Source organism: Bacillus rossius, chromosome 12 (genome assembly GCF_032445375.1).
Source record: "Bacillus rossius redtenbacheri isolate Brsri chromosome 12, Brsri_v3, whole genome shotgun sequence".
NCBI lineage: Eukaryota > Metazoa > Arthropoda > Insecta > Phasmatodea > Bacillidae > Bacillus > Bacillus rossius.
The window spans coordinates 44,061,815-44,083,895 of NC_086339.1; the positions used below are offsets into that span (position 1 = coordinate 44,061,815).

Consider the following 22,081-nt stretch of genomic DNA (forward strand, 5'->3'; position numbering starts at 1 on the left):
TGGCTGATGAACGTAACGGGACACTTTTTCGTGCGTGTATGACCGGCGGAAGTGACGTAATCCAACATGGCTGATGATTGTAACGGGACACTTTTTCGTGTGTGCATGGTCGAAGGAAGTGACATAATCCCCGAATCCCCCACCACCCACCGGTGCCCCCATATGAACCAAATACACCTACTATCAACTGTCAGCGTTGTAGAGTGTTAGTTCAGGGTCACAATTAAAGTGTAACTCAAACAGTTTTATATAAGCGCATGCGCGAGAAATGCTTTGTTGTTTTCTCGCTTGCAGCGCCACCTCCACAATCAGTAGAGGATGAATCTGCAAGCTTTATTTGGGAACAGGATAGAGCCTCCCCCTATTGGAATCAGTTTGTACGAGAGTGGTTGAACGTCGAAGTCCTTGACCATTGGATTGGCCTTAATGGTCAAGACCACAGAGATCTGTTTCGCTGACCTCCACGTTCACTTGACATAACGCCATGCGATATTTTCCTTAGGTCTTTATAAAAGATTGTGTCTATGTTTAACCGCAACCTAATGATTTGCCAGAGTTGAGACACCGAATTCAAGAGGCTATTGTTTCCATTACTCCAAACTTGTAAACCAAAGTGTGGGAAGAATTTGACTTTATGTTGAATGTGTGCCATATAACTAAAGGTGCGCATATTGAACATTTGTAAGAAAAACTAGGCTAGTTTACCTTCAATTTGATGTATGATTTGTTGTAAATAGTCTAAATGATACTCTTATAATATACCATTAAACTGGGACAATCTTTCAAGGACATCCTCCTGTACATCTGCAGACCACATGCGTGGAAGTGGCGGTGTTCCTGACGTTTTGGCATTTCTTGTTGCAGCCATCTGTGATTTGTTTATGGCCGTTTAATATGGCTGCAACAAGGCATTTCGGAATGTTTCTTCATGCCATGATTTCCATGAACGTGACCAAAGAAGTAGCAACTACTAAAACATAGTTGAAAAAAATAGACAGTCATTGAGACTGTCAACAGAAGTAAAAACTTAAACCTTTGTTTTAAATGTGTAATATGACATCATTTTTACGTCAAATGTACGTAAGAAAATGATTTTGGTATTACATCAGTACGATGTCAGCATGATATAATTTATCCTTACATCATTTTTTAGTCACAACAGATGTCAGTGGTATGTAAAAATTCATTACCTAGCTATGACTTACCAGTGATGTCAGACCTAGGTCATGTATTCACGTGGTCAAATTAACTTCACTTACTGCTACTACAGCAAGTCGGTGACGCGAACTCACAAGATTTTACCCATCCAAAAAAGAGTTCAACACGCACATGATACAGTCGAGTATATACAATATATTAGTGTACATATGCGTATACATGTACACAGGCCGCTGCGATTCGCCAGTCTGGCGCAACACGTCACGAGCATGTCGGTGACGCGAACCCATAAGTTTTGCCCCTACCGAAAATCGCCCAACGTGGCTAAAGAAGTTTTCACTTCAAAAATTTAATAGTTTTCCTATTTAACAATCAATTCAACTTTTTATATCACCTAATAAAAACAAAATAAGTTTTCATACTGAATAAACAGGGGGCGATGGAAAAGTACCACACTGAAAAACTACCATATAATATGGTAGTTTTCCGTTATGGGACAATTCCGCCTCGCCTCTTCGAAACAGACGGAAGAGTTTCGAAGAGGCGAGGCGGAATTGTGCCATAACGGAAAACTGCCATATTATATGGTAGTTTTCCAGTATGGTACTTTTCCGCATCCCCATAAACAGACGTGCAAATGCCATCTCGGTGCGGTATGTGTGGTTGCGGACGGGCACAGTTTCCAGCCCCCAGAGCTCGCGCTGACTCGTCCAGCCCAGAGGGAGCCAGTGTCGGCTGTTCACGCGGACAATGCGCGCAATCAGCCCTGGCCGCCCGGAGATACGTCCAACTGCGAGCAGCGACCACAGCGCGCCGCGTCGCTCCGACCTGACAGCCGGGCGCCGGCAGATTACAAAAAAAAATATAACGTTTTCAGTCGCCGGGGGAGGCTCGCTGGGGCGTTAACCCCGCGAGGGGGGTGGGGGTGGGGGATAGCAGAGGGAGCGACAAGGGATGCCAACCCGGCGACCTCAAAGGCCGCAGTGGGCAGCTACACACCGACACACGCATACGGGCCTACAGAAAAAAAAATAATTGTTCATTCGATTGCGAACAAGGGGTGACTTTTTTTTTGTCCAGTTGTTCGGCGGGTGTTCGACCCGCGCCAGACCGCTCACGCGGTGTTCTTCAAGCGAGACTGCAGCACCCCTTCCCGTCGTGTGCAGGCTCTGGACCGCGGACAAGTACCGCGTCAGTCACTGTCCGACCTGTCACGCGAGTCACGCCTGTGACGTCAGTGCGACCTTTCTGATAACACCTTTTTTTTCTATTTTAAAGGGGTGCCTCTCATTTCAGGTCAAGATTTTATATTTACAGTAATTACAGATAAACTTGTAGACTTTTTCAATTGTTTAACTTTTACGAAATGAAAAATATATACAGCGCATACTTTTGCATAATTAGCTGCCAAAGTTACATTTTTAACGTTTTGGGGTTGTACAAATAAGGAGAATTTAATTTATTGCAGAACTGTTTAACTGCAAAGCCACTGGCTATTTCAAGAAATGGTTTGAATTTATTTCAGAAAACATTAATTAATTTTACCTGGCATTTCAAAATTCTCAAATTTGGTATGATTTTGACAGCCAAGAAACTTGAAATGAGTTTTTTGATAGAAATGTTAACCATATCACGAAGTAGCCAGTGGCATTGCAGTTCTGCAATAAATTTTCTATCACTAATGGCTATTCTTTAGGACAGATTCATTATGAAAATGAAAGAAGAAAAGCACACCACTTTTTTATTTCATTAAAAAATGGTTTTGTTAATATCTTGATTCTATTTTAAGCTAATTAAAATTATTTACGTCACAGAGTTGACCAAATTACTTAAATTCAAAGATTACATTTTTTTCCTTTTTGGTTTATGTACCAATCAAATCGTCTTTTTTAGTTTTTTTTAATATAGTTTTATTTTTTTACTTTTTGTTTATATTGAATTAATTTTTTTTTTGTTAATTCCTTGAAATGCACTACAGTATCAATTTTCCAAGTCCCAAAAATTTCGGGGCGGGGGGGGGGGGGCCTCGGAAGCACGTCACTATAAACGTACTTCAATTTTCCTTACTTTAAAAAAATTGAGGGTAAAAAATGTCTCCATTGAGAGTGGAGGGCTTCAGGTCCCCGTACGGATACATAAAAAACATGGTTACTGCCGTTAGATCGAATGTAGTGTTTTTGCCCCTATTTCGCTACCCCATCACTCTTAAGGTTATAGTCATGAAATTATTGTATTGTCATCGGGATTACATATACTTACAAAGTTTCAAATCGATACGACAATTAAAAGTATGTTCAAATATACTTTCAAATTTGATTACATAATTAGTTACAAGTGAAGTTAAAAAAAAGGCGAGTTTAAAAGAGAAAACAATACATTAAAAATATCCTACGTAAGCTACAAACAATGAAGCACAAGACTAGAACCACACTTAACTTGTCGCTTTCCAGTCTGATTTTCCGTTTTCTTGAATTGAAGTGAGGAGTCCCGATAAGATTTCAAGATAAAAACAGTGTATTTTCACGACATGTAACAAATTAAGCTTCGTTACTAAATGAAATGTGTTTTTAAGTCATTTTTTTATATTTAGACAAGTATGTATTATTGAAATGAGGCATAGGAAAGAACACATATTTTCAGTATTGTGATTTCAGAATGTAGAGTAAGTAACATCTTGCGACTTACATGTATTAAGAACTACTATGACTTCCGTCCGTTATTTACGTATTCCATCATTATTTTGTGTTTCTTGCGTGGTTAGTAAGCTAAGCATTGGGAATTTCCGGACCTTACCATGCGTATAAAGCGAGGTTTTGTCCAACAGTACTTCCAGGAAGTTTTGTGGAGTTATCCAGCGAGGATCTCAAGTTTATTTCGTGACAACGTGGACTTCATAAAAAAGTCACGTGACAGGGCTACACTCTCCTGACAGACCCCGCAGCGCCACGAGCCAATTAAAACCCGCTACAAAGAAATGACCGGCTCGTGTGCAGCCGAGTGTGAAATTAACTGCAGACAGACGCGAAAGCTAATTAAATTATAAATGAGCAGCCAGAGGGCACTGGGCAGTCTGAAGGCCTTACTACTTCTGACCGCAGGTTGTGTTGGCTCTGCTGTCTCGACTCTACACTGCTACAAATGTCCCTTAGCAAAGCATTTACACACCGCCAATGTTGTTCAAGTGTTTGGAAAATTTTCTGTACATATTTTTTTTCCCTAAATGTTGATCACTAGTTACTTATGTAGCATTACGTTTTCTTAAAAATATATATTTAAAATCGATTGCAAACCTAAAAATCCACTGGTCTACCTAAACAGGGTTTATTTAAAATATTTTCTCTCAAATTAAAATTTATGTTGAAAGTTAAACTCTGATTGCAGGCTATATAAGTATCATATATATTCTTTTGTTTGAGGGAGGTTGAATTTAAGTTTTCAAAATTCTTATAGTGCCATGGTTCATGCTCAAACCATATAATTAATATTTCATCAGGTTATGGAGGCAGAAATGTTACTTTATAATCTCACGTAGAATCAAAGTATGATTTATTTTTGTGAACATACAAAAATTGTAAACGTTTGACATATAATAGATGAACTACGCTTAAAAAAAATATTTCGAACCAGGCAGAAGCGTAGCATCCAAACAGAAACAACATTGAGAACTTACACCGTATCTGCACATCCTATAAAAGCGTTAGTAATGAAAGTTTATAAACCCTCTATGAGCAAATGTAGTCACAAACAAAGGTAATTTCTCAAAAATGAAATGCGCTTCGCTTGTTTGTGCAAGTCATGTCATTCGCCATATTGCAGGTGCCTGCGGTCTTCGTATAATGAACCATCTCGACTTTCGAGGTCACAATTGAAAAGTCTTTATTACATCACTTTAGGTACATTGCATACATACATTGGGAAAGTGGCTCTCCAGCACACAGTGCTCTTTTGCCAGTAGAAACAAGATTCAAGACTCTTTACATGATAAACAAATACACATACAATACAAAGAATATTTACAAGGCGCTACGTTTAAACATGAAGGAAAACCTTCGGCATAACTTTCGAGGTCGAGCCCGTCCAAGCAATGGATCCAACACTTTGGCGCGGCTCAACCTCGAAAGCCAAGGGACTTTAATTTCAGTTTCGCAAGCATGGACTTTTATTAGACGTCGATTTAAGAAACAAGGCAGTTAACGCCGTTTTGTTTGAAATTATGAAAGTAACTAGCCGTCATACGTTGCTAATTTAGCTTATGTAATACTTAAACTTATATACTTAAAACGATTAATAACATTTTTCACGTCGTCTTGCTTGCGTTGGTTGTAATAAATTAACATTTCTTCCATTTATTTTTCTACAAAACTTACTAAACAGAATAACTTAAGATTAAATTTCTACGTAGTTTAGCCGTGGTAAGAACAAGTATAAACTAGCTGAAGACATTAATTTTTTTATTGAAATAGTTTTTAAACATTATTAATATTATTTTTTTTCAAAAATGTATATTATTTAAAAATGCGCATGAATTCATAACACTATTTTACTTTGTAAGTTTCTACGGAAATATTAATAATAATGATATAACACATAACTGCTAAAATAAACAGTGGCGGTACGCAGACTGTTATGAGGGGGTTCCTGGGATGTCCAGACCAGGGCTTTCCTTGCGATATGATGCCGCTGTGGTTCACCATCGCCTAGCGCAGTGTGGATGTACAGGGATGACTCAGCACCCAGTCCGGCACCTACAAAACATATATTTTATTTTATTTAATATAGAAAGGTTTGGTCAATTTATATTAATGTCGTGTTATTTTACACAATTTTTTTTAAGAAAAACAATTTGTGTTACAGACTTCTGTAAAAATGTACGAATGTAAACCTTTTTTATTACAATATTTAATATTTTATTACAATAACCAATATGTTATTTCACATATGTATGTATGAATAAAACTTCACATACATTAAGTGTAATGATAGTGTTCTTTTTGTCAATACACTGAACTTGTAGGCCTATGTGCACACATACGACATTGTAAAAGTGAAAAATTTTGCACAGTAAATTCACTACTACCAGTACATTTCAATTTATTCTGAACCCCTCCCCCCCTTCCCCTCCCGAATTAAATTCACATTAAGTTACGAAATTGGTATTCCCCTCTTACTTAAGTATCTGTCACTGGCAAGGTGGTTAAGGGGTTAATACGGTACACTAACATCTATAAATTAATGAGTTCGATACTCTGCTTAATCACTCATATTGTTACTTAAACATACAAATAAACAATATAAATGTATATCTTGTAGACTTGCCTATCAGGTAGAAATAAGTTACACCAAAAAGTTATGGAAGTGCGGATATAATTTAAGAGCGTATTAAACACAAACCATTTTCGTTTCTTTTCTATTTGTACTAATATTTCCAAAGAGATAAGAAAATTGATATCTGCTATATTTATTTAAGATATTTTTTTTAAAAAAATATGATTCCGTAAGATAAATCAATGTTTATAACTAAAACCAAATAAAATATAAATAGTTAATACTGTGAAATACACTATATTTCGTGTTAAGCTTTGAATTTATTTTTCAAAATAAAAAATAAAAAATTTACATTTTTTACTATAGTATAAAAATCAACAAATTATCGCATAAAAAAGATTTATTAAAGTTAAAAATGGCATACAAAAATATCTTAAATAGGTAATAAGACAGGTAGTACCAAACTGGAAACAGTGTGCACCATTTTCTCTGTACGTACTGCAACTGAGAGTGGACACTCTGTATCAAAGAGCCGCACGGTGGTTCAGAGGTCATGTCATGCACCCCCGCCAGGCGTTCTGGGTTCGGTTCACTGCGGGGTCAAACACGCTGTTCCCGCAAGTGGGAAACCTTGCTGGTTTCGTGCAGGGTCAGCGGGTTTTCCCCGGGTGCTCCCATTGTAAGGGCGCTCACAAGTCCTGACGGTTTTTCCCCGGCACCTTTTACTTGAAACCTGACTGGAGTTGGATGAGCGAGTAGACAATGTCACAGTAGAGCCTGACCGTGGGTCTGTGGATGTGCCTGAGACCCGCCTCGTCAGGGGTGTATGTGTGTTAGTGAGGCGGGATGATAAGCGCGACGCTCGCTGGTGCTTCTAGCGCGGTGTCGCCTCTGGACTGGCGCGCAGTCTTCTCGTCGTGCACAGGACAACTTTGAACTTTGAGCGGTGACCGTAACATTGTATGGCCGAGAAATGATGATAAAGGGATAATGCAAGTCTCCTAAGTGCTTTCAAGAATATGTACGGGTTTCTTTACGCTTAAAAATTACTCTGAAAACATGCGTTTTAGCCACTTTAACTCTTCTAAAACTACAGTTTAAAAACATAATCCGAAATCAAAAGTACTTTTTGGCCCTCAGCGAACTCTTAAATGCTTTTCGTAAGCAGACCCCTACTCGGATATCTTGAGTCGTTTTCAAATAGCGTATTTTTGACGTGACAACGTCTAATAAATCGATGAACGCCGGCTGCACGCACGAAAAAGGATGACTCATTGTCCCGTTACGCACATTGTCCCGTTTGCGTTGTCCCGGAACGCGTTGTCACGTTACGCGTTGTCCCGTTACGCTCATTGTACGCTTGCACCGCATCTATCTCTCTTCCACTCGATTGGAACAACCATCGATTTGACTTTTTCGAGGCACATTAAACTTGAAACACTCCCATTCGTTTCCTACTTTTCCTATCATCTTCCTATCCTTAACAGAATAACACAGATTGGAAGAAGTTAAATAGCAAACATGTATAAAAGTTATAGTTAAAATAATCTCTTCGTTAAAGTAATAAACATATTTAATAAATGAGTGTAAATAAAAGTAAATTTATCAATTAAATTGTAGATTTTATTTCACTCCTTCTCCAAACAAAATAGTTATAATTCAATATAAATGATTCAATATTATTCATAAAAGTAGGCAATCATTTCAACAATGTTTTGTTATTACGTTGTCACGTTAAACTATCTATCGTCCGTAAACCGACTACAGACAACCATTTTATTTTTGTAGTAGTTTTGGGCCAATGAGCCGCAAGGCGGGCAGGACCGCGGCACGAGAGACGCGCGACCACAGCGACCCACCTTGTCGCAGCTGGAGAGCGACCCACCTTGTCGCGGCTGGAGAGCGACCCACCTTGTCGCGGCTGGAGAGCGACCCACCTTGTCGCGGCTGGAGAGCGACCCACCTTGTCGCGGCTGGAGAGCGACCCACCTTGTCGCGGCTGGAGAGCGACCCACCTTGTCGCGGCTGGAGAGCGACCCACCTTGTCGCGGCTAGAGAGCGACCCACCCTGTCGCGGCTGGAGAGCGACCCACCTTGTCGCGGCTGGAGAGCCACCCACCTTGTCGCGGCTGGAGAGCGACCCACCTTGTCGCGGCTGGAGAGCGACCCACCTTGTCGCGGCTGGAGAGCGACCCACCTTGTCGCGGCTGGAAAGCGACCCACCTTGTCGCGGCTGGAGAGCGACCCACCTTGTCGCGGCTGGAGAGCGACCCACCTTGTCGCGGCTGGAGAGCGACCCACCTTGTCGCGGCTGGAGAGCGACCCACCTTGTCGCGGCTGGAGAGCGACCCACCTTGTCGCGGCTGGAGAGCGACCCACCTTGTCGCGGCTGGAGAGCGACCCACCTTGTCGCGGCTGGAGAGCGACCCACCTTGTCGCGGCTGGAGAGCGACCCACCTTGTCGCGGCTGGAGAGCGACCCACCTTGTCGCGGCTGGAGAGCGACCCACCTTGTCGCGGCTGGAGAGCGACCCACCATGTCGCGGCTGGAGAGCGACCCACCTTGTCGCGGCTGGAGAGCGACCCACCTTGTCGCGGCTGGAGAGCGACCCACCTTGTCGCGGCTGGAGAGCGACCCACCTTGTCGCGGCTGGAGAGCGACCCACCTTGTCGCGGCTGGAGAGCGACCCACCTTGTCGCGCCTGGAGAGCGACCCACCTTGTCGCGCCTGGAGAGCGACCCACCTTGTCGCGGCTGGAGAGCGACCCACCTTGTCGCGGCTGGAGAGCGACCCACCTTGTCGGGGCTGGAGAGCGACCCACCTTGTCGGGGCTGGAGAGCGACCCACCTTGTCGCGGCTGGAGAGCGACCCACCTTGTCGCGGCTGGAGAGCGACCCACCTTGTCGGGGCTGGAGAGCGACCCACCTTGTCGGGGCTGGAGAGCGACCCACCTTGTCGCGGCTGGAGAGCGACCCACCTTGTCGCGGCTGGAGAGCGACCCACCATCAGCGCGGACACCTCGGACAAGGCCCGGGACAGAGTGGCCAGCACAATGGACACGCCGATAGTCCCGGCGGTGATGTCTGATTGGTCGTTTCCTACTATTTGATGCTTTGATTAACTGAGAGCGGGTCGTCAAACGTGTGAGGAAATAGACGGCAAAACACTGACCTCGCGTGTTGCAGAATTCAGTAGAGGATACTCTTCCATTAACCCCAGCCACATGCCCCCGAACTGTGCCACAGCAGTAACTTTACTAAGACGCCATTGTCAGGTTTGTATTCAATCAAATATGAGGCTGTAATGTTTACTGTATCCTCGCGTGTTTTAAATGTTCTTCATTAACCAAAAACCATTAGTCTGCTAGGGCAATGGTCGAGTGATAGATGCCTCTGGTCACAGCAGCTGTACTGTCATAGTGGAATGATGTTTACTCAATGTATAAAATTTTTTGTATCAAAATTAAAACTGTCATAGTGTAACTTGCAGATTACTGGTTTCGCATTCCCACCTGTCCCCGAACCATCGTTGGGCTGAAGTTAGCCAACAGCGATTCACCCCAGATCACCGTCTCGCCGCTTGAAAACTCACCCCCCTTAGAAGACTGTGATGTTGAGGAGACATCAAACTTCTAGTTCATCATCATCACATTGTAGCAATATCTACGTGCCTTACTCTGTGGCTGTGTTTGCTAAGGCGTCACTCTCACATACCCGGGTGACGGGTTCGATCCTCATTCCTGGCACGACTCTAACTTATGAGCACTGAGTCAGTGTTCAGTTGTGTAATATTGTACGTCCTTCGCTTTCAGTCTGTGAGCATGTACATCAAACGTATTATCCTCTACCTTCATCCTGCTCCAGACTGGCATCATTACCGCATCTGCTCAAACATCTGGGCGTTAACGAAGTCAAAAAATTTTATTTTAACTATATCATTTCTTCTGAAAATAATGTAAATTTGTAATACTGTGAGCAAAGCCAGTGCAGTTTAAAATATAGGTGTATACTGTTCTTACCAAGCATATATTTTGAAAACATAAAATGACTATTGGTAAAAATAGCCTTTAGTCAAAATGTCCTCCCTCGGTTTTGTACACTGTTTCATCAAATATGTTTCGTAAAAATTGAACATTACTAGTCTTTTGGTTTGACACGCTGATTTAATTTTGCTAAGTGCTAAATTCATGCGTGAAGCCTTGCTGTGGCTTATTTATTCAACGTCGCGTCGATTCCGCGAGGCGTGTTTCATTCAACCCGAGGGCGTGGCTGGCCCTTGACAGCGCATCACGTGACCAGCGAAGCGTGACGTAGTCCTCTCCCTCCCCCTCCTTCCATTCCAACCCTCCCACCCTCGCTCGGTGGCCCCTGCTATAGTGTGCATCACTCTTGGATGGCAGCACGGAGTGATGGTGCACACTGGTGCCAGATTTACAATACCCCACTTGTTAACGCTGAAAATATTATTTTGTAAACTATCGTTAGTTATAATAATTTATGATATTGTTGACGTGACAACGTCTAATAAATCGATGAACGCCGGCTGCACGTCCGATAAAGTGTCCCGTTACGCACATTGTCCCGTTACGCTGTGTCCCGTTACGCTCATTGTACGCTTCCACTCGATTGGAACAACCATCGATTTGACTTTTTCGAGGCACATTAAACTTGAAACACTCACATTCGTTTCCTACTTTTCCTATCATCGTCCTATCCTTAACAGAATAACACAGATTGGAAGAAGTTTAATAGCAAACATGTATAAAAGTTATCGTTAAAATAATCTCTTCGTTAAAGTTATAAACATATTTCAATTAATGAGTGCAAATAAAAGTAAATTTATCAATTAAATTGTAGATTTCATTTCACTCCTTTGTATCCATACAAAATAGTGATAATTCAATAAAAAATGATTCAATATTATTCATAAAAGTATGCATTCATTTCATAAATGTTTTGTTATGACGTTGTCGCTTTAAACTATCGTCAGTAAACCGACTTTACAGACAACCAATTTTTTTAATTTTAATATTGGTTAGTTTTTACAAGGTCAGTCTGTCAATATTACTGCAGTATAATTACATTTGAAGACATACTTAAATAAAAATAAAATGGGTGCATGTACTTATGTACGCTTTATAGAAGGTATAACTACTCGGCGTGATAAAAATCTGAATTCCATTTTGAATGGAAATAAGTACATAATATAAATAAAATAATCAAAGGACTGGACTGATATTATAAATACAGTTTATAAAGTATAAATTCAATCTAATTAAAAAAATTAAATAAATACGCAGTATTCAATATTAATTTTAACAAATTTATAAAATTAATTATTTAATTGAGTAAAATAATCCATATACAATTAAATTAAATTAATGACATCCAATAATTTAGTCAATTAAAATTTTACACGCAATCAATAAACATGCTGAAAGTTAATTCAAAAATTGGTTGTCTGTAAAGTTGGTTTACGGACGATAGTTTAACGTGACAACGTCATAACAAAACATTGATGAAATGATTGCATACTTTTATAAATAAAATTGAATCATTTTTATTATTTTAATAGTAAAAGAATAAATACTTGAAATTATACAAGTAATCAGATTTTTAAAATGCAATAATAATTAACCTTTATTGCCGAAATTGTTGTAGCAATAAGCAATGAAAACTACATTAACTTTTTACTTCACTTTATAAACAGGCGACGAAACAGTTCACGTGTAGATGACTTGTAATTAATTTTAAAAACTGGCGTTTAGCTATAAAGTTTAAATATAATTATGAACAAGTTTTCATATAAATAAACTGTAATCAAATATCTATCATAAATTATATGAATAACCATAATTTTTTAGTCAATTGTAACATAACCTATTATTACTGCACTCGCCGACAGATAATACTTTTTTTAATAATAAAAGAATAAATACTTGAAATTATAGGGTAAAGTAAGGTAATTTCGTGATAAAATTAATTTTTCGCTAATAAATATTGTTTTATTCAACAATTACTGTCGTATTTGGGCAATATTGTTTAACATTTGTGTAATACTAACATTATAAGTAATATACTTACCATTATATACATATTTTCAACACAAAATTTAATTTCAAATTTTAAATGTTTTGACAGGTAATTTCGTGATACGGGTATCTAATTTCGTGATAGGGGTTAGGCAATTTCGTGATACAATAACAATACAAATATTTTCAAACAAATACCAACTATAATAACAAATAATATAATTTTAACTTGTAACATGCATTCTAATTGCTTTTTTCTTCATTTCATCATAAAAAAAATTTCAAATAACCTTCGAAAAATTAGGTTTAGTCTAGTTTATTTATATGCTTACATCGCTCAACTCAATGTCAGCATTAGCACAATTATCACACATGAAAACTAGTTCCCCAGAATCAGCAGGTTGGCACTCTTCGTGATAAGGCATCAAGCAATAACAGCATTGTAGCCATTTAGCGCCATTTCTTATTTGAACGTCTCTGAAATAACTGTTCCCGCACATACCACAGATCCAATCTTCATCAAGAATTTGGACTTCCTTTGATTTTGTCTTGCATTCGCGAAGTTCTGGACCAGATATGGACGGTTCTAATGTTGGTGTCGAAGCTTTTGAAGTTGATGGGACAATCTTGGAAAATGATGGAACAGCCTTGGAAGTTGATGGGACAATCTTGGAAGTTGATGGGACAGCCTTGGAAGTTGATGGGATATTCTTGGAAATTGATGGAAAATTCTTGGAAGTTGATGGAACAGCCTTGGAAGTTGATGGGACAATCTTGGAAGTTGATGGGACAGCCTTGGAAGTTGATGGGACAATCTTGGAAGTTGATGGGACAATCTTGGAAGTTGATGGGACAATCTTGGAAGTTGATGGGTCAGCCTTGGAAGTTGATGGTGTAGCCTTAGTAGTTGATGGGACAGCCTTGGAAGTTGATGGGGTAGCTTTGGACATTGATGGGGTAGCCTTTGTGGTTGATAAGATATCCTTCGATGATGACATTACAGGATTCGATGTTGGTAGGGCAGCATCTAAAGTTGAAGTGGCAGGTCTCAATGATGCGTATTTTATTGACCCCAAGATGGTAATTTATCCTACTGGAGTAAGGCATCTTGCACTTGAGTCTCGCTTTCTCTTTCCTTTGTTAATGAGGGTGTCTCTTCACATTTATGGCAGGACCAAGATCTTGTCAGCTACCAATATCTGATCCTTTTCCGGCTGTTCTTGAGGTAGAGGCTTGTTCGTTAGTTTGGAGGGTTCAAAAGCTTCCTTACGAATAGCACACTTGTTGAATGGATAAATTCCCGTTTTCTTGAAAGAATTTGTAATGTTCTTAGTGCAGAAGCTCTCAATAAAGGCAGTATTCATAATCGTATGAAAATTTGTTCTATTTGGATTTTCCATTGGATTTTCCTTCATGTAGGAGTTAAGACGTTGACCCAATGTGATTTTAAGGATTTGTAAACTCCTACATCTAACGGTTGCAAAAAATGAGTTGTATGGGCTGGGAAAGTAAACAAGAAAATCTGATTTTCTTCGCAAACTAAATAACTTCAGGGTTAATATGCGATGCGTGTGAATCCATGAAGAGGATGACTGGTCGAGCAGGAGGAATGGAGGCTACAAAGAACTGGAACCATTCAAAGAACAGATCACTGTTAATCCACCCTTTTGGAGAGAACTTCACTATTGCATTAGGCAAACAATCTCTCTTTAGGTTATCGTTCCACCTGACACCTTTGAAAATAATCATAGGCGGAATCTATGTCCCATTTGCGCACACACATCCCAAAAGTGTATGTGATTCTCCCCTGTCTGCATAAACTCTCTTATAAACATATCGCTTTCCCACTGCTGTTACAACTTTGTTTGCTTTCACGACATACGAAAGACCTGTTTCGTCACAGTTCCATAGCCTATCAGGTGCTTCTTTGATATCCAATCGGTCCAGTAATTCCTCTAATTTAATATAAAAATCCCAAATGATTTCTTCATTTGCCATAGAAGCCTTGTATGCTGCAAGGTTTTCTGGAGCTCTTAATGAGAGGTTGTACCTACTCTTGAAATTTTTCCACCACCATTTGCTAGCACTTTCACTGTCGGAATTTAATAAATTTTCACGGCCGGCACTTTTTGCGAGTTCATGTGCTACTTTCCTTACTGTAGAAACAGTTAAACCAAATCCTAACTCTTGCATCTCTATGATGTAATTATACAGACTAATTTCTAGGTTTGAAGTGAGAGCGAATGGTCTTCCTAGTTTTGGCAGAGGTTCATTTCTGTTTTCACAGGGGATATTTTTTAAATAGTCTCTTAGTGTACTCCATGGCACACCCATTTCTTTGGAGGCTTTATAAAGTGAACACTTTTGTTGTTTAACTAATTCAGCAGCTGCAATTAACTGTCTGGAGTCATATTTGCTGTATTTACTTCTTGCTTTATTCATCATTCAACTTAAAAATAAAAAAAAGAGCCAATGTATTTTTGTGATAGCATATAGGTAATTTCGTGATATAGGTAATTTCGTGATATAGGTAATTTCGTGACACACTATAATTAGCTTTCTAAGTGAAACTAAGTTATTGTAAACTTAATTTACAACACAAACTCTCATAATAATTTTGTTCTAACAAGCTTAGAAAACTTACAAGATCAATTCATATTAAAGGCTTTGAAAATTTATCTTTAGCAAGGACAAAAATGCTAAGAAACGCCATGAACAACATAAGCAATAACAGCTGTATGCAGAAGTACAAAATCACAAAATTATTCACACTGTAAGAGGTTTATATTCTCTACAAAACTGTGTATTAAATGCTAACATACCATGTACATGGACCCTTTTATGAATATTCGAAGTTAAACCTGCAAAAGAGTACTCACATTTAACGAAACTTTGCTCACTTTTACGAAAACTTTTGTTTTGTGACGTTGACGCATTCCAAGACACGAACGATACATACCACACTATTTAGCGGAGAACGCTGAAACTACCAGACCAAAATGCAGCTCCAAAAAACCGCTGGTATTTTCGTTACAAACGTCGTAAAAAATGTCACGAAATTACCTGTGTCACGAAATTACCTTACTTTACCCTACTAGTAATCAGATTTTTAAAATGCAAGAATAATTATTAACCTTTATTGCCGAAATTGTTGTTGTAATAAGCAATGAAAACCACATTAACTTTTCACTTCACTTTATAAACAGTCGACGAAACAATTCACGTGTAGATGTAAGTTGTGTGCTGCCGCTGTCTTTCTTCTCCTCTGACGCATAGGCCAATCGAGTGGTAGAGAGATAGATGCGGCGCAAGCGTACAATGAGCGTAACGGGACACGGCGTAACGTAACAATGTGCGTAACGGGACACAGCGTAACGGAACAATGTGCGTAACGGGACACTTTTTCGTGCGTGCAGCTGGCGTTAATCGATTTATTAAACGTTGTCACGTCAAAAGATTAATTAATTATTTATTAATAACAAAGAAATAATTTATAACATTTTATGCAAAAAAATTATTAACATTCAGGAACATAACTTCACTTATGCCAATACACTTGAAAAAGTTTGAAAACACAATTTCCATTAGTAACATTCGCAATAAATAAATGTTTTTAATTATATATACCAGTATTCAATATGAATCACTAAAGTATAAGGTTTAAAAGACCATACAGAATTTTTATTTGTATTTAGCCTTTTTAGAGTGATACTTCTTTGGGCGCGTTATTTAAAAATTATGAAAGTGTTTTTCTATGATGCGAGCGCACCATGAAACGAAATTTCCGCAGGAAGATTGCGGACCCACGTTTATGAACATATATATATATATGTCACTTTTATAAAAATTAGGGGACATACTTAACGTAATGGAGTCTCAAATGAATCTTAATGATATTGAAACTACCCTGGAATATATTTATTAATCTAAAATAGTCACACTAAAGAGTAAATTAAAGTTTAAAATTCCTAGTTTTTATTGTTATTACAACGGTTATAAAACATATTCTTCATTCAATTTTTCGTCTCGCTTCGTAGTGCAGTGGTATATAGTGAGTGGTAAGGAAGCTGAAGAAACTTGATTCAAAAGTTGGCAGTGGAATTTTTTTGTTTAATTTACAATTTACTAAAAATAATACAAATTGTGATTTAAGTATATATATAAACATTTTATTTTTTATTGCATTGCTATAATGTTATAACATACCAATCACAGTCCATTGGATTCGTTATTTCATACTAGGTATACATATAACCTTATTTTTACTTAAAGGAATATTAAATTAATAACGTTTGTTAGCAAACGAATTTACATTAATTCTCATAGGTAATAAAAATAAAACCTCATAATATTCTAAATATTTATTTAATACTTGATCATTTATTGTCATATAACATATTGGGAAACTAAATAGAATTACCTTTTTAATGTATTTTAACAAGGTTAGCAACATTTTAATAAAATTCCTTGTTGAGAACAGGCAAAATCCAGGTATTAGATGTTTTTTCATCTGCATTTCTTTTCTAACGGAGACCTTTCATTATTAGATTTAACCTTTCGCTCTTCAAATCGAATGATTCGCTATTCGACGTAGCTGCTCCGGTAGCTGCCCGCCCCGAGCTCGCTGTGTCTCTCGTACTGTGAGTGCAAGACCGGGTTCTAGAGTCGTGCGTCCGGACACGTGGCATACGCTAAGAAACGTCAAGTATTTAAACGCATCACCACGGAAACACCAGGCCCTCCACTTCTGGCGTCTCACTGAAGATACCGGTTCAAACATCGACTTTGGACGATAGGATAGAACGGACACACGAGACTGTCATTTTTGAACAACTTAACTTCCACCAACGCAACACGTCCTTCCGGACAAACAGAACACGACAAAGCCGCCCGTGACCCCCAACCAGGAACACCCACTGAAGTGGAGGACGAAGACATGTTCGAGTGCTCCCATGAGACACACACAAGCAAGCCTTACACGCGCAGGAAGGCAGGTGGTAGAGACACTGTTTTCCCGCCCAAAGACCGGCTCACCCGCAACTTCCCCTCCTGTGTCTGCGCCCTTTCAGGGGAGAATAGGAGTCGACTTACAGATCTTACAATCCAGAGCCCGACATCTGAACTAGACTTGGAAGACAGGTCCCCTCCGCTCTGTCCGACCAGCGGACCGCAAACTGCCTATGCAAGTCAGTGGACAGAGTTCCACAGGAAGTTAGCCTCAGGTTTCCGCCGCCCAGCAGGCCGAGACCCCACCAGTACGTACTGACCACCAGGGTCTGCCACCAGACAGGCTTCAACCAACTAACTTGTCGATCCGGGTAGGGAAACCAGAACCGAGCCCCAGGTGGTATAGACAGGCCCTCGAGCGAGCGCAAGGGCAAGAAGGCTCGTCGTGCGAGTCGCAGCCGCGCAGAGCCGCGAAGACATTACACCGGACAGTCCGCGGTCGCAACGTGAGCATTCGCTCCGCATTGCCAAACTAGCGATATAGCATTGCAAAGAGAAAAACTCGAACAGTACCAGGGGCCAAAGTGGGAGTGGAATAACGTCAACTAGTGGAAAGGTAAATGACCGAAGTTCTAACGATAAGCGACGGTTAACATCTGCGAAATCCAATCTTCATATAAACTCCAGGTTCTACACTGCACCGTATACGTGCACAAGCTATCGACGTGTTATTTCTACAAGAATGTGCCATTGCTCAGCTTCCATATTTTGATCAACACAACGTCTACCTCCAACATTGGCACTCACGCTAGAGGCGCTATTATGGCCACGAATAAGCACTTAAGAGCATGGGAGCATGCGTCCGTTAAATTTCGTGTCAGAGATTATATTGAAAGTGTATTTGCAACACGAGAACACGTGAATCAGCTCGTTACCGAGGTTAGATGTTACACATCTCTGGCGAGTAGTAAAAGACTCGTATTTTCGGTCGATGATGCAGTAAAACGCAAGTGTTCACGTGTTGCGACGTGGCGCTTTATTGGGGAAGCCTTCTTTTCACAGACATGAGAGCCAAAACCCGAAGTTCCCCGAAGTTCATGCTTTTTTCCCGTATCTTTAATGTAGCTGTCCTAACCAAATCAGCCGTCCACAATGTTTTAAAGTATTTATAATGTAGCTAACCTAACCTAATTGACCATTAGTATCCTTTTATCAACACCGCCATATTTATTTACAATGATCAAAAAAACCCGAAGATGCACGATCGGGCGTTTGTCTCTCTCGTCTGTGAAAAGAAGGATTCCCCGCTTCATCGGCGCGCCAGGAGGCTGCCGGGAGCCGCCGCTGATCGACCCCACATCTCGTAATCTCTGTTATTAGCGACAAATTAGCAGGATACGTCAGGCCGCGGGCGGGGGGCGGGGCTGAACACATCGCCTCGTCCGGTCCCCCCCCCTCCCCCCGATGCCAGGGGCTTTGTTTGATTAACAGCGATAATTAACAGATAGATGCCACCGGCAGAGCCGCATAGTATTATTTTTGTGCGACATAATGCGGCGTGGGGGGGGGGGGGCAGGGATAAACGGCGCGGATAAACGCATTACGGTTCATAAACGCGGTAAATTACGGCCAGATAAATACCGATCCGGGGGGTTAGCCGCGGGCATCAGGGGCGCGCATGCACGTCCGTCGCCGGCCAATCCCCGAACGTATGTGCGTGATTTGTTAGTGACGCCCCTCCCCTTTCCCCCCACCACCGCCTCCATCAGCTTGCCTTTATTAGCTGCGTGATGCACGACTCGGTGGGAACGAATAAATTTTAAAACGTGCATTCACATTCCTGCTTCCTTTTGAATCGGCTAATTCCGAATTCCCGCAACGATTAGTGCAGTGGGACTGAGTTATAATCACAATAACTTACAGCGAATGCATATATTATTACTTTTCTACTTCGTTCCGGGACTACCAATCACAGCTATGAGCTTAGCATGACGTGCATTATTCCCTTACCTTTTTAAGTCACTGATATGTCCGTTGCCTTCTGCTTGTTTCGCTCGTCAGGAAAGTTTGGGCAGTTGCTTTCCTACTTTTGCATCGCAACAGCTGCTCTGGTTCTTAGAGAATCTGGGAACTAAAGAAGATTGTGATTCTAAAACACTTAAGGTTTCTTTGACAGTCAAACTTTATTCACACAGTTACGTTATTATGGTCTATTAATGTTAATTCTTTTAAATTTAGTTTATAATTACTGCAACGCAGTGTCCAAAGAATGGTTAGATTACCTGCTCTGCTAGGTGTCATACAATGAAACACTCGCAATATGAACTAAACAGTACAGTATGAAATTTATAACAACACCCTGAAGATGACGACTGTGATGTGTGCCGAAACAATGGTGTTGAGCGACATAGACGCAGCTATAGCCATGGTTGGAAAACAGGATGATCATTTGTTGAGGCTTAGATCTAAAACGCACTTAGGTCACACTCTAAACTGGATCCTTTCGTAAATCATTACTCCATATAATTAAGTTAGGTTCAAAAAATTTCATATGTTCGTGGCCCCACGAGATCTAGACGTGAAACTTCACATTTAAAGGATAGTAAAAATATAGAAAACACAAATTTCAAACACATTTAGTTTTTCATCTATACTAATATTATAAATCTGAAGAGTTTGTTTGTTTGTTTGAACGCGCTAATCTCAGGAACCACTGGTCCGATTTGAACAATTCTTTCAGTGTTGGATAGTACATTTATCGAGGAAGGCTATATGCTATATAATACTATCAATAACATTAGGGATCCTTACTAAAAGTCCAATTTAGAATCAAATGCGTTGGAGGGGGTTAGATACAACATGCAGTACACGTACGAAGTGTGTGTTGACAATGCCGCAGGCGCTAGAAGTTTATTTCCTATTGCCTATTAACATTCTTGCCACGCACTAGATGCCTTATCATTCTTAATTTTCCCATACAAGTAAAAAACACCCGTGTGATATTAACAACGAAGCAATCAGTACCCTCATAAGAATTCAATTAGTATTTAAATACTTTAAATCGCAAACTTAAACTATTGTTTTTTTTCCTCTCTCTGTGTTTAAATTGTTTTTTTTTCCTTGTACTAGAATTATTTTTATTATTTTTAATTAATTTTAATTTTTCGGACCATCAATAATTTTCCTCTCCCGTTACAATTCTGACAAGGACTTGTGTGTGTGTGTGTGTGTGTGTGTGTATATATATATATATATATATATATATATATATATAAAAGCGAAAAACCACTCACTGACTCACTCATCACGAGATCTCTAAAACTATACACCCGATTGACTTGAAATTTAGCATAGTTACTCATTTTGTGATGTAGACGCTCACTAAGAACGGATTCTGCGGAAATCCGATCCCAAGTGGAGTTTCGGGGGCGTAATATATCAAAATTTCCAGTTTTTGGTAGGAAATCACCATGGCAACGGCTGTTGCTTTTTTGATGCTTCATTCGTCTCTATGGCAACGACTATTTCATTGTTAGTGCAGTCCTCATCACCGTTGAAATTTTGCGGGTACTTTAAATATCAAAAATTGCACATTTTTTAAAGTATATATATTTTACAGACTTGAAACTTCACAGTAATGTTCCTTATGTTACGCAGGTTGACATTTTCCTAAAATTAGATCCCATGGGTGGTTAAGACCAGGCAACAGTGGGTATTTGTCTGCATGAGAACAGGATTTTGCATTGTTCATGCCTTCTGCGTCTCCATGGCAACGGGCATCGCGCGGCAGTGGCGTACCCACAAGGAGGGGCATGTATAATGAGCGGCGCAAGAGTGATCTGCCTGTAGACTGCCGTAGCGAAGTGCGGGTACATCAGTTGTACGTTGCGTGCACGAGTCGGGAAACCATCGGTGCTATTCATTTTCTCTCCGGTACATTATACAGCATTGTAATAAATTTTCACTGCATTTTTTTTATTTACCATTACTGTAAATGGGAGATGTGGCTTAATTTTTTTCCATTAGTATAGCCGTGCGAAGCCGGGTCGGGCAGCTAGTCATAAATACAGGATAAGCAAGGATTAATAACATATTTTTAAAATTATTATTTTAAATGCTATTACACATAATATAATTAGTAATATTTGAAATTAAAGGTGAACATTTCCATTTTTTTAAATATATTTTTTGTCTTTGAAATTTGTCATCTTCTTTGTAAGTTATTAAATCTTAAACTTTTATTACCGAGGTAAGGTGGGAAATAATATTATTACAGAGAAAAGTGCTTAAATATTATTATGAATAGAGTATTAAAATAAAAATCTCTTACCTGCAAAACGTGATTTTAAATTTCTCTTAAACAAAATTGTATGCATGCGTAAGACATATTTGAGGTGGCTAACAAAATTAATTTTCACTACCTAAAACAAATTTAAAAAGATACACATATTTTGGTACAATGCGAGATTGAACCCAGAACTTCTTTAATCGAAGTTTCTAAAAAACGATTAAAAGTATCTCTTAGGCGTTAAATTGTGCAATATTTGTTATTTTTAAGTAACTTAATTACAGTTCATGCGAAAAATATTTTAACAATGAATGCAAAATGAGACAGAATATTTTTATATGCTATGATTCAATAAATATTCTTCATTTTTTATTCCAAAGTTTAACTTTACA

The 22,081-nt window shown here is 39.5% G+C and overlaps 1 protein-coding gene across 3 annotated transcripts in view; it reads right to left on the minus strand.

The window, feature by feature from the left end:
* Window positions 1-5,009: 5,009 nt before the first annotated feature.
* The window catches only part of LOC134537885 (zinc finger protein 883-like), a 200,509-nt gene continuing 183,437 nt past the window's right edge, over window positions 5,010-22,081 (minus strand). For 2 of the 3 annotated variants that reach the window (XM_063378800.1, XM_063378798.1), the window contains one exon: window positions 5,010-5,903. In XM_063378800.1, the coding sequence (XP_063234870.1) occupies window positions 5,856-5,903 (48 nt within the window). In that variant the 3' untranslated portion in view covers window positions 5,010-5,855. Of the gene's footprint in view, window positions 5,904-19,423; window positions 19,533-22,081 lie in introns of those variants that run through there. The other variant, XM_063378799.1, reaches the window with a different exon arrangement.